Source organism: Physella acuta, unplaced genomic scaffold (assembly GCF_028476545.2).
Source record: "Physella acuta isolate Inbredline_101_S28 unplaced genomic scaffold, ASM2847654v3 ptg001429l, whole genome shotgun sequence".
NCBI classification, from domain to species: Eukaryota; Metazoa; Mollusca; class Gastropoda; family Physidae; genus Physella; species Physella acuta.
Window position 1 is genome coordinate 1 of NW_026732944.1, and position 13,100 is coordinate 13,100.

Sequence of the window (13,100 nt, forward strand, 5' to 3'; positions counted from 1 at the left end):
GGGGGGGGTTCCAATTTCTACCCGGGGACAAACTTTCGATTGGCAGCCCCCCCCCCCTCCCGCCCCCAGACTTTTGATTTCCATGCACCCCCCCCCCTCAAACTTTCGATTTTAACCCCCCCCCCCCTCCCCCCCTCAAACTTTCGATTTGCACCCCCCTCTCATACTTTATATATATATATATATATATATATATATATATATATTATATATATATATATATATATATATATATACCGAGGGGTTTATGGGTGCCTACGCCACTGATCGTGGTGTTACCCACAGTGCGGTGCAGTTTCAACCCCCCCCCCCCCAATTTCTCCCCCACCCCACCCCTATATGACTATTGTGACGATACGGCTCCTACGCGATGGATAGCTGGTGGGAAAAGAACAAATTTAAATACAATAAACATAATGCCTGTGGATATTGTGTCATATAGATAGGCCTAAATATTGATCTATATATACTGGATATTTTTCAAACATTTACTAGGCCTATCGTGATATCATATCAATAATATCATGTATCAATCATTCTACTAACACACCTTTCCCGGCTCGAAGCGTCCATCACAACGCCAAATGAGCTGTCACGTGACCTAAATATTATTGACATCTGCTAGGCCTACGTCGCACCGGTTGTCGCTTCAACCGAGTGTGTGGAAAGAGACGCTTTGGAAAAATTGCTTTGTTGTTCTTTTTCTTTTAGGATGAAACTTGTGTAACATGAGTCTAGATCTAGATCCAACTTTGTAGAATGTAAGTAGATAGATCTAGAATTCTACCTAGATCTAGATTCTAGTCTTTTTAATTTTTATCATTTTAAAATAAAAATATTAATTTTAATTTAAATTTTCGCCGTAATTCGTCCTTTTTGTTTACTAATACTGTTAGATCTATTTTTTTTAAATTTTTACGGATCACAGAGTAATAACTATCTATAGATCTAATAGTTCAATAATACTACCTAGGCCCTAGATCTAGATCTAGAAATCTAGATGTAGTCTAGATAATAGGCCCCTAGCTCTAAAAATCGAGGCTAACATGTTGAATTTTCAGAATTCGTTTTTCATGCTCGTGAACGTAGTGTTACCAGATGACTCATGTGTGAATCGATGAAAAATGATTCATGGATCCAGAAATCTAAATCTATTTTTCTATAGAATCTAGATCTAGACTAGAGTAGATATCTAGATCCCGACGTTTAACAAAATTCTTTGACAAAAATAATAAAAATTTGGATTTAGATTTTAGATTCTAGATCTAATTAATTACTAATAGATTCTATATGGCAGGAAACAGATTCAACCCTCAAGCATCTACTTTTAGGGTCGATTTTCGCCAATTTTCAAAGTAACAATTATTGACATATTATATATCAATTTTGTTGCTTAACAATCGAGGAATTCAAAAATATAAAAATTAATAGCACTAGACATTTACATCACGTTCAAAATGTAGATTAACCACACTCACTCAACTGAGATTTTTTTTTACATCTAAATGTAGTGAGGTCTAAAAATCCACGAAATTCACAAAATTAACAATATAATTACACAGAAATGTCACTTAGGCATACATTTATTTGTAAATGTGTCAAACTTTACAAAATATACCAGTTTATAGCTTATTTCTATAATTATTCTTGAGAAAAAAAAACGACCGCCCTCCCCTTTAAAATTCTGGCTTTTAGAAACACTCTGGGGAAGAAAAAAATAACAGAGTTAAATATAGAAGGTCTATATAAAAAACATAATTAATAAAATATGTCTATATGCCAATTTTTAATATAGTTGCAGCATTTACATGGCTAATTATAATTGTTTAGTACTTTAAACATTAATTTAAAGTTACGACTCTCTGTGGCGTCTTTCAAGTGTAGTGTCAGTGTAGGAGTGTAGGTGAACAGGGTGTTAGGGCCTGATACGATTTCATTAGAATTGGTAATGAACAGAATGTATAATTAGAACTGGCATATAAAAACAATGTTGATAATAGATGCAGTTGTTTTAATGCTACTTATAATAGATCAAAATGACAAACATAATTAAAACCCAAGAATCTGGAAGCGCTGACCTCATTTTACTGACACGGTTGTCAAATAGTAAGTAGATCTAGATCTAAAAAATAGATCTAGATTTACGTAATTTTGAAAATACGCTAGATCTAGATGCAAAATCACTTTTAAAAACTGAAGTTAGTGATTAGATCTATAATGAAATTGAAATCAACAACTGATATGTAAGTAATAGTAAGTATCTTTTGATTTTAAAAAAAATACGCTTAGTTCTAAGAAAAAAAAAATTCTATGGTGTACTCGATCCCTATCCCAAAACGTGCGTAGTCAGCTACTCAGCTGCTTATCAAATCGATGAATTTTAAAATTATATAATAAAAGTAGGTCACCCTAAAAAAAAAGAGTAAATTGGCTCCCGTTTTCACGACAGCCGTCACTCGATTCATAATTTACAGAGTTATAAAGTTCTACTTTCTTTTGGCTATAGATTTAATGAAATATTAATTTGTTATTTCTCATGCGTTCCAACAATTGTACCTAATTTTAATAAACATTGGATTAGTAAGGACTCGATTCTTTTTAGAATTAGCCCTCGACATTATACAGACTATTGCGAAGAAACAGACTCGCGCAAATGTCGTGCGTAAGCTGGTTCAGTGGGCGAAGATTAGAACCCAATCAGACGGAAAATTTTTACTTTGAAATAATTACATTATCAATTAATTTCGATTTAAAACAAATGGCTTAAAGTCAAAAGTAAACTAAAATTTAAAAACTTTGTTATTCGCAGTGTACTCAAGATTCTCGTGTTTTAAAGATAAGTCTAGTTTTACTACGCGTGCGTGCATGGTGCGAATATCGATTTTCCCCGACAGAAAATCATAGAAAAAATTTTTTAAAGTATCTACGGCAAAATAATACTTATATTTTACAGAATTAAATACATTTAACTAAACTGTTATTTAAGTACATGCCTCGGAGGAAAAAAATACAATTTTATATCCGTAAAAAATTAACTGAAATCCCCGCTTTCAACGACGCCGATGTGTCGTAATTATGGCCATTCACTTTGTTCAAATTAAAGTAAAAAACACATTCAAATATACTTTTTTTTACTTTCATAATTTACAGCAATCATTTCTAATGAAAAATCCATAAAAATAATAGTTATTTTTACAAAATAGTATTTCTTACCTTATTAGTGCAGTACACGTACTTTTCCAAGTAGATCCATTCCGTCCAGATTTGCATACTTCGCATCCTTCGCCGCGGCACAAAATGTCATAAAAAACGTATTCCACAAAAATGTTGCTAACGAAGCTTGTAAAAACCTTGCTCTATTTATCAGTATAAACAAAATCCCCGAACGATGTCTGGTTAGAAAGTTTATGAACGGCGAAGATCGAATATGCATTTTCCGGTACTAATCTGTTTCCTGCCATATTCAATATATATATTCAATCTCAATATGTATCATTTCATAATATTTCATATTCATATGAGACATGAGATCTAGATCTAGTCTAGTATTAAAGATCTAGAGTATTCTAAAATCCAGATCTCTAATTCAGTTTTCAAAAGGGTTTTTGTGGGGGTGTGGTATTGTGTATTTTGCAAAAGTAAAATTTACATTAAGCCTCATTAACTTTAAGCCAAGGGTCATTATGGATGACATGCTATATTAGTATATTTTTGTCAGATTTTTCCACTACCTATTTCCAATCATTGTAACTAACAGTCAAAATGTCACACTTGTCAACCTCCCCCTCCCCCACACACACCCCCAGTTACAATTTTTCTATTTAAAACTGATTTTGTCTTGTATGTGTGGCAAGATGAGGTAGACATACACTGATCAATTCTTATTACAATCAACACAAAAGGTTAAATAACTGCTAAAATACACTACCTTAGTGTGAAGCAGAGGCGTAGCGAGGGGAGGGGGGCGGGGGTGCGGACCGCACTTGGTGACACCATTTAGGGGGTGACACCAAGGCAAAAAATAGCAAAATATATAGAGAAAAACTTGAGGGGGGTGGGTGCAAATCAAAAGTTTTAGGGGGGTGCAAATTGAAAATTTGAAAGTTTATCCCCGGGAAGGGTCGCTACGCCTCTGGGGGGGGGGGGTGACACCATTAAGTGCCGCACCGGGTGACACCCGACCTTGCTACGCCACTGGTGTAAAGTCACTCTATCTTAACCCAAACCTCATCCCACACTGAAAAAATCAACCCCCCTACTCCTAGTTGATGTTGTCTTTTATGGATGGTCAGCCCTAAAATAATTTTAAAATAGTTACAGTTGAAATATTTTACCAAATGACAGTTCATTTTTATAGTATTTGAAATAGGATTGAGATTAGAAACAAGCTATAAAATTAAATGTTGGATTATGTGTCCAATAAAGGAATTGGAATGTGCAGATTTTTACCCCAGTAGTTCTGTGCCTCACTTCATTGCATGCTCCAGTTTTCAAAAGTCCTCTTTAGACCTTGTGGAGAGAAAGGCCTAAACCATAACCCCCCCCCCCCTTTGCCTAGTCCACTGCTGTGAAGTTTGCAGTCTCCCCAAGACATCCATCCTGTCTTTAGATTTTCAAGTAGACTCCCCCTACACATGTGTCTTGGGCGCACTATCTTTCGCCTCTTCTTGGGGTTCCACCCAAGCTCCTGACCTGTCACATTTGTTTGCGCCTTTCACAATGTCTGCCCCACCCAGCACCACTTCCTCCTTAGGGGTCATCCATTTATGACGTCCACACGCGGGGGGGGGGGGGGTGTCCAAAAAAAAACTGACTTTTGTGGACGCATATGGACTTGTATAAAGAAATAAAGTGGATTTTTGTGGACAGGGGGGGGGGGGGGGTCCAAAATCCAAAAAAATTGTGGACGTCATAAATGGATGACCCCTTATCTCCAATGTCTTGGTCTTCTGTCTTGTACTTCTCCACAGTTCTATTTAATTCATTTTGTCCTGCCACCTTTATTTCAGAATCTGTCTGAGAAATGTGTCAATTGTATGTTGTCTGTGCTGGTCTTGGAGTTTCTCCATGTCTCTGGTCCATATAACAAGACCACCATAACATTGTAATTTAGAATAATAAAGTTTTGTTGTATTGAAGAAGTAAGAGATGAGTTTTTAACCCGCCTTACTTGACTCATTTAAAGTTCAATCTGTAAGAGTTCTGGTGAATTTAATTACTTTATTAGTCACACACTACCCATGTTTTCTTCTACTTTTTCTAATAAAAAAACCACCTTGCAAAAAAAAAATGTAGTGAAATGTTACAAAGCTGATACATTTTTATTTTTTTTATTTTTGTAGACTAATGATTCAATACTCAGCCACCCTCATAAAAAAAAAATTTCAATTTTTTTATAAAGCAAATTACCAAACAGACTGCTTCATTACATAAAAAAAGAATTTGAAAAACATGTACACATGTGTTGTATTGCTAAACTTAAGTATTCTTGTCAGAAACAGCATATCATCATTAGCATATAACAGAGCTGGACACACACAAAAATCATGTTCCCTACATTTTTTAACCAGCATTTTGTTAATTGCTTGAAACTATGTTTCAAGCTAATTACCACTTTTAATTGCAAAACTTGACACACAATCAATGATGATTACAGGTCTTTGCAAACTTTGTTTTGTCTACTATCTCTCAAGATGGATTCTTGAATTCATCCATGGTTTTGATGTAAGGTTGTATTTTTAGCAAAATGCATATGTCATAAAATTAATGACACATTAAACCTAGTGGAAGCTGTTCAGTGCTCATGTTCATGCCACACAGTTTAAAAAAATTCACCACTAATATTAGTTTTATTATAAATTAGTTATGAAATTTTATTATTTTAAGCTGATATTAGATCATTATAAATTGTTAAGAAAAATGTGAATGTGTTGCTTGTAAGGGTCTAAGACTTAGCCCCATCCCCATGGTCTATGACCCCTTTGCCTAGGTGAATTATGCCTGTCAATTACTCACAACACCCGTTGAGAATGCATATTATACCGGATATTTTGGCTAATAGAGTACATAATAAATTGTATTTTGTACATTGCCTAGGTGTTCTATGGAATACAACAACGGCCAACAAAAAGTGCAGAACAGAGGCGTAACAAAGAGGGGGGTGGGTACATATGTCCTCAGGCGTGACCCTAGGGGCACCAAAATGGGTTGGGAAAAAAATTAAAAGCTCATGTTAGCTGTAGTTTTGAATTAAAAACAAATAATATATAGGTGGGGCGCCAAATTGAAAGTTTGTCCCCAGGCGCCTGGAGGGGTTGCTACGCCTCTGGTGCAGAATAAGCTTATTCCATCTCAAACAATTATTAGCTTATTACTATCCCTATCCTTAACACTGTTCACAACCAATCATTATCCATTTCTCTAGCTCTAACTGGTAGGGAGGGGTTTATCTAGTTGTTTTTTACTAGTGGGGGGGGGGGGGGGGGAATGACAAATAACCAGAGGGGAAATGTTCTGCTCCTACCTCTTGTACAGCAAAACATGCCCCTTGCACAGATTTACTAGTGTATAATTTCCCCATTTTGCATTTGGTGTAGATTACATTAGATTACCTGTGTCACTTTCTATTGATCCAGCAAAAGGCTTTACCATTGGAGCTCTTTTCTGTGGAGTCTATAGATTCCCTACCTCCCTCAAGGATAGACTTATTGTTTTCATTATATAACAGATTAGCATCTTAGCACAAAAAATACATTTTCTTGTTGAACTGGTGCTAGAATATTTCCTTGATTTTATAGTTTTTTCTACTTTTTTTTGGTGACAGATTGTTAGTCCATCTGTTGAGATGCTAAGTTATAGTAGTAAAGAACCCTTTAAGGCTGCCAATAGAGCAGATGGGTGAAGTAGAGTTCATGTCTGTGTGACTCAGTGTGTGTGTATGGTCAGAGTCATGCCCAGCCACCTTTACCAACACAGTTAATGTCTGTGTGACTCAGTGTGTGTGTATGGTCAGCACCATGCCCAGCCACCTTTACCAACACAGTTCATGTCTGTGTGACTCAGTGTGGGTGTATGGTCAGCACCATGCCCAGCCACCTTTACCAACACAGTTAATGTCTGTGTGACTCAGTGTGTGTGTGTGTGGTCAGCACCATGCCCAGCCACCTTTACCAACACAGTTCATGTCTGTGTGACTTAGTGTGTGTGTGTGGTCAGCATCATGCCCAGCCACATTTCCAACACAGTTAATGTCTGTGTGACTCAGTGTGGGTGTATGGTCAGCATCATGCCCAGCCACCTTTACCAACACAGTTAATGTCTGTGTGACTCAGTGTGTGTGTATGGTCAGCACCATGCCCAGCCACCTTTACCAACACAGTTCATGTCTGTGTGACTCAGTGTGTGTGTATGGTCAGCATCATGCCCAGCCACCTTTACCAACACAGTTCATGTCTGTGTGACTCAGTGTGTGTGTATGGTCAGCACCATGCCCAGCCACCTTTACCAACACAGTTCATGTCTGTGGGACTCAGTGTGTGTGTATGGTCAGCACCATGCCCAGCCACCTTTACCAACACAGTTCATGTCTGTGTGACTCAGTGTGTGTGTATGGTCAGCACCATGCCCAGCCACCTTTACCAACACAGTTCATGTCTGTGTGACTCAGTGTGTGTGTATGGTCAGCACCATGCCCAGCCACCTTTACCAACACAGTTCATGTCTGTGGGACTCAGTGTGTGTGTATGGTCAGCACCATGCCCAGCCACCTTTACCAACACAGTTCATGTCTGTGTGACTCAGTGTGTGTGTATGGTCAGCACCATGCCCAGCCACCTTTACCAACACAGTTCATGTCTGTGTGACTCAGTGTGTGTGTATGGTCAGCACCATGCCCAGCCACCTTTACCAACACAGTTCATGTCTGTGTGACTCAGTGTGTGTGTGTGTATGGTCAGCACCATGCCCAGCCACCTTTACCAACACAGTTCATGTCTGGGTGTCTCAGTGTGTGTGTGTGGTCAGCATCATGCCCAGCCACATTTCCAACACAGTTCATGTCTGTGTGACTCAGTGTGTGTGTATGGTCAGCACCATGCCCAGCCACCTTTACCAACACAGTTCATGTCTGTGTGACTCAGTGTGTGTGTATGGTCAGCACCATGCCCAGCCACCTTTACCAACACAGTTCATGTCTGTGTGACTCAGTGTGTGTGTGTGTGTATGGTCAGCACCATGCCCAGCCACCTTTACCAACACAGTTCATGTCTGTGTGACTTAGTGTGGGAATATGGTCAGCACCATGCCCAGCCACCTTTACCAACACAGTTCATGTCTGGGTGTCTCAGTGTGTGTGTGGTCAGCATCATGCCCAGCCACATTTCCAACACAGTTCATGTCTGTGTGACTCAGTGTGTGTGTATGGTCAGCATCATGCCCAGCCACCTTTACCAACACAGTTCATGTCTGTGTGACTCAGTGTGTGTGTATGGTCAGCACCATGCCCAGCCACCTTTACCAACACAGTTCATGTCTGTGTGACTCAGTGTGTGTGTGTGTGTATGGTCAGCACCATGCCCAGCCACCTTTACCAACACAGTTCATGTCTGTGTGACTTAGTGTTGGTGTATGGTCAGCACCATGCCCAGCCACCTTTACCAACACAGTTCATGTCTGTGTGACTCAGTGTGTGTGTATGGTCAGCACCATGCCCAGCCACCTTTACCAACACAGTTCATGTCTGTGTGACTCAGTGTGTGTGTGTGGTCAGCATCATGCCCAGCCACCTTTACCAACACAGTTCATGTCTGTGTGACTTAGTGTTGGTGTATGGTCAGCACCATGCCCAGCCACCTTTACCAACACAGTTAATGTCTGTGTGACTCAGTGTGTGTGTGCTCAGCATCATGCCCAGCCACCTTTACCAACACAGTTAATGTCTGTGTGACTCAGTGTGTGTGTGCTCAGCACCATGCCCAGCCACCTTTACCAACACAGTTCATGTCTGTGTGACTCAGTGTGTGTGTATGGTCAGCACCATGCCCAGCCACCTTTACCAACACAGTTCTTGTCTGTGTGACTCAGTGTGGGTGTATGGTCAGCACCATGCCCAGCCACCTTTACCAACACAGTTCATGTCTGTGTGACTCAGTGTGTGTGTATGGTCAGCACCATGCCCAGCCACCTTTACCAACACAGTTCATGTCTGTGTGACTCAGTGTGTGTGTGGTCAGCATCATGCCCAGCCACCTTTACCAACACAGTTCATGTCTGTGTGACTCAGTGTGTGTGTGGTCAGCATCATGCCCAGCCACCTTTACCAACACAGTTCATGTCTGTGTGACTCAGTGTGTGTGTGTGTGGTCAGCACCATGCCCAGCCACCTTTACCAACACAGTTCATGTCTGTGTGACTCAGTGTGTGTGTGTGTGTGTATGGTCAGCACCATGCCCAGCCACCTTTACCAACACAGTTCATGTCTGTGTGACTCAGTGTGTGTGTATGGTCAGCACCATGCCCAGCCACCTTTACCAACACAGTTAATGTCTGTGTGACTCAGTGTGGGTGTATGGTCAGCACCATGCCCAGCCACCTTTACCAACACAGTTAATGTCTGTGTGACTCAGTGTGTGGGTGTATGGTCAGCACCATGCCCAGCCACCTTTACCAACACAGTTAATGTATGTGTGACTCAGTGTGTGTGTGTGTGTGTATGGTCAGCACCATGCCCAGCCACCTTTACCAACACAGTTAATGTTTGTGTGACTCAGTGTGTGTGTATGGTCAGCACCATGCCCAGCCACCTTTACCAACACAGATGCCCATCACGTGGACACCCCAGTTACATAAACATGAGAACCAAACTCTGAAACTGCAGGCTTCCAGTCATGCTGTCTACCTGTCTCCCACCCTCCCTGACTCAATAGCAAGATGTGTCTCTTGAGTTAGAAACGTGTGCTCACTCTTCATGTGTTTCTTTTCAGGCATTCATTTTAAAGCCTTTTACTTGCACCACTAAATAGAGTTTCACTATTCACTTCACTATAATAAACTCAACTGCTTTCCTCAGTCCATTTTAAAGTATATATAGCATACAATTTTATATAATAAAGCCAAGACCCCTCCCCAGTGATGTCAAAAAATCTCCACAAATATAACAAAATTGCTACATTTCAATTTTTAGCCCCACACCATACCCTTTGGAATTCAGAACCATCCTACTCCCCCTCTCCCCCCATGCCCTTATCCAGTTGTATGATGACATTTATGTACAGCCTCCTGATTGAGTTAAATCACTTTAGATAAAACACTTTTGTTAATTATGTTCAATGTTGTAAATAAGGAACTGTAAAAATAGTTAATGTTCACAGTAAATATACAATGTTAAACTAACACAATTGTAAGTCTTCAAGCAAATATTGACCTAGGTTCTGACATTAACTTCATCTAAAATCTCTGTTTGCTTAGCTTATAAACTATTGGTCTCAAAACTATGTGGGCGTTGGTAAATTTATTATTACAAAAAAGTACCTAGATTGTGATCAATAAAGGTTTTCATAGACTGAATTTATAACATCAGTCCTTAAATAAACAGTGTAAATCATGAAAACTGACTATGAAATTATATTTTGGTGTCATTAGTAAACAAGCAATTATAAGGCAGGGGTTAATGCAAGAAAGAAAGAATGGTAGCTGCGAGACTGTGGAAGGTATAATTGGCATTTAGTGGCAAGCTTGAAGTGTGTGAGAATTGCTGCTGTACCCTACCGTGCTGGAACCAGTACTAATCAATAAAATGATCTCATGTCCTGCCTGCCTCTCCCTTCTCTAGCCCCAACCACGTGAGATCATCTCAGGCAGTCCGAGCCTGACTAGCATAGAGAGAAGCCAACATGGCAGCATTGTTACCAGGACTTGTTTCTCTGGCCATCTTTCTACTTGTTGATTCCAGGCCTCAGGATTTGGTGAGTTGATTTATTTTTATATTTTACACACCCCTTCCCACCGCACCCATATAACTCTTTTTGTCAACATTTTTTTCATTTTGTGATGTCCCTTGACAATGGATAAAAAGCCTTTGTTGTTCCTCTATGGGTCCCCCCCCCCCCCCACAGGCTCACCTTGTTGTGTACCCAATCAATAGCTAGCTAGTTGTCTGTGTGTAAATTTAGACATTGATCATACCAGTCTTGGTTAGATGTTGATCCATTAGTGAAATGGATATTGCCTGAATACTAAATGGAGCTAATTTACTGGTTATCAAAAACCAGTAAGTTGAGTACATTTTAATGACTGTCTAAACTATTTGTTGAACTATGTTTTGATTACATTTTATTTGGCTATTGTGTGAAGTCTATAGCTGTATCTAAACAAAATTAATATTTTCTAAATGTGTCATTATACTTCATTAATCACTGACATTAAGACTAGTTGCCTTTTTAAAAATACACCACTAAAATGTTTTTCTTTTTGTGAAAAAAAAATAAGGTTGACTGCTTAAAATAATCTTACTGGACATTATTTGCCAACTTAATCAGTAATGGAAGATTACCTTACCATTTATAATGGCAATAAAATTTAGATGGTCAACCTTGGCATCAAGATTGACTTGGCCACCTATAGCATTACCAGCGGGTAATGATTGGCCAACATAAACACCACTATGATATGCTTGGCCAATTATAATATTAGGCTACTGGAATATACATGGCTACTCACAACACAACAGCAATAAACTTGGCCAGTCATTACAAAACTGGGATTTTTTTGGCCAGCACTAGCTACTGGAATATACTTTTATATATTATTTTTTATATTAATAACTGCACTGGGATACAATTGGCCAACAGTATCTGCACTGGGATAAAATCGGCCAACAATAACTGCACTGGGATACAAATGGCCAACAATAACTGCACTGAGTTACAACTGGCCAACAATAACTGCACTGGGATATAACTGGCCAACAATAACTGCACTGGGATATAAGTGGCCAACAATAACTGCACTGGGATATAATTGGCCAACAATAACTGCACTGGGATATAATAATTGGCCAACAATAACTGCACTGGGATATAATTGGCCAACAATAACTGCACTGGGATATAATTGGCCAACAATAACTTCACTTGGATATAATTGGCCAACAATAACTGCACTGGGATATAATTGGCCAACAATAGCTGCACTGGGATAGAACTGGCCAACAATAACTGCACTGGGATATAATTGGCCAACAATAACTGCACTGGGATATAATTGGCCAACAATAACTGCACTGGGATATAATTGGCCAACAATAACTGCACTGGGATATAAGTGGCCAACAATAACTGTACTGGGATAGAACTGGCCAACAATAACTGCACTGGGATATAAGTGGCCAACAATAACTGTACTGGGATATAACTGGCCAACAATAACTGCAGTGGGATATAATTGGCCAACAATAACTGCACTGGGATATAACTGGCCAACAATAACTGCACTGGGATATAACTGGCCAACAATAACTCCACTGGGATATAACTGGCCAACAATAACTGCCCTGGGATATAATTGGCCACCAGAACTGCAATTAACCTGATTAAACTGTAGTTGTAGAAAACATTGCATCTTCAACTTGGATTAGATATGTCTGCCTTTTTCAGATAATTAAAACTTAACAATTTTTTTTGTACTAACAGTGATTATTTTTATGTGTCTAAACCATTATTAATAGGTTAAGCCATACATCTTTAGTGGATAGCAATGAAGGCAATGATTTGAATGCTAACCTTAATGTAGGCAACCTTCTGAATGTTAACCTTAATGAAGGCAATGATCTGAATGTTAACCTTTATATTGACAACCATCTGAATGTTAACCATAATGTAGGCAACCATCTGAATGTTAACCTTAATGTAGTTAACCATCTGAATGTTAACCTTAATGCAAGCAACTATATACTGTCAACCATAATGTAGGCAACTATCAGATCAGATCATGGGCAACCACCATCCCAGAACAGGGACCTTAAAATGGGCAACCACCATCCCAGAACAGGGACCTTAAAATGGGCAACCACCATCCCAGAACAGGGACCTTAAAATGGGCAACCA

General features: G+C 39.3%; 1 protein-coding gene and 1 long non-coding RNA gene across 3 annotated transcripts in view; one reads left to right on the plus strand and one right to left on the minus strand.

Moving 5' to 3' along the window:
• The first annotated feature begins 637 nt into the window (after positions 1–637).
• Positions 638–13,100, plus strand: part of LOC131927685 (follistatin-related protein 5) — a 44,968-nt gene continuing 32,505 nt past the window's right edge. The window contains exons 1-2 of one of the 2 annotated variants that reach the window (XM_059283446.1): positions 638–761; positions 10,829–10,961. In XM_059283446.1, the coding sequence (XP_059139429.1) occupies positions 10,890–10,961 (72 nt within the window). In that variant the 5' untranslated portion in view covers positions 638–761; positions 10,829–10,889. Of the gene's footprint in view, positions 762–5,675; positions 5,725–10,828; positions 10,962–13,100 lie in introns of those variants that run through there. The other variant, XM_059283447.1, reaches the window with a different exon arrangement.
• On the minus strand, positions 1,334–3,448 carry LOC131927686 (uncharacterized). Its single transcript, XR_009383674.1, has 2 exons — positions 3,214–3,448; positions 1,334–1,702 (listed from the first exon to the last, which is right to left on the minus strand). It is a non-coding gene; the product is annotated as an uncharacterized LOC131927686 (long non-coding RNA).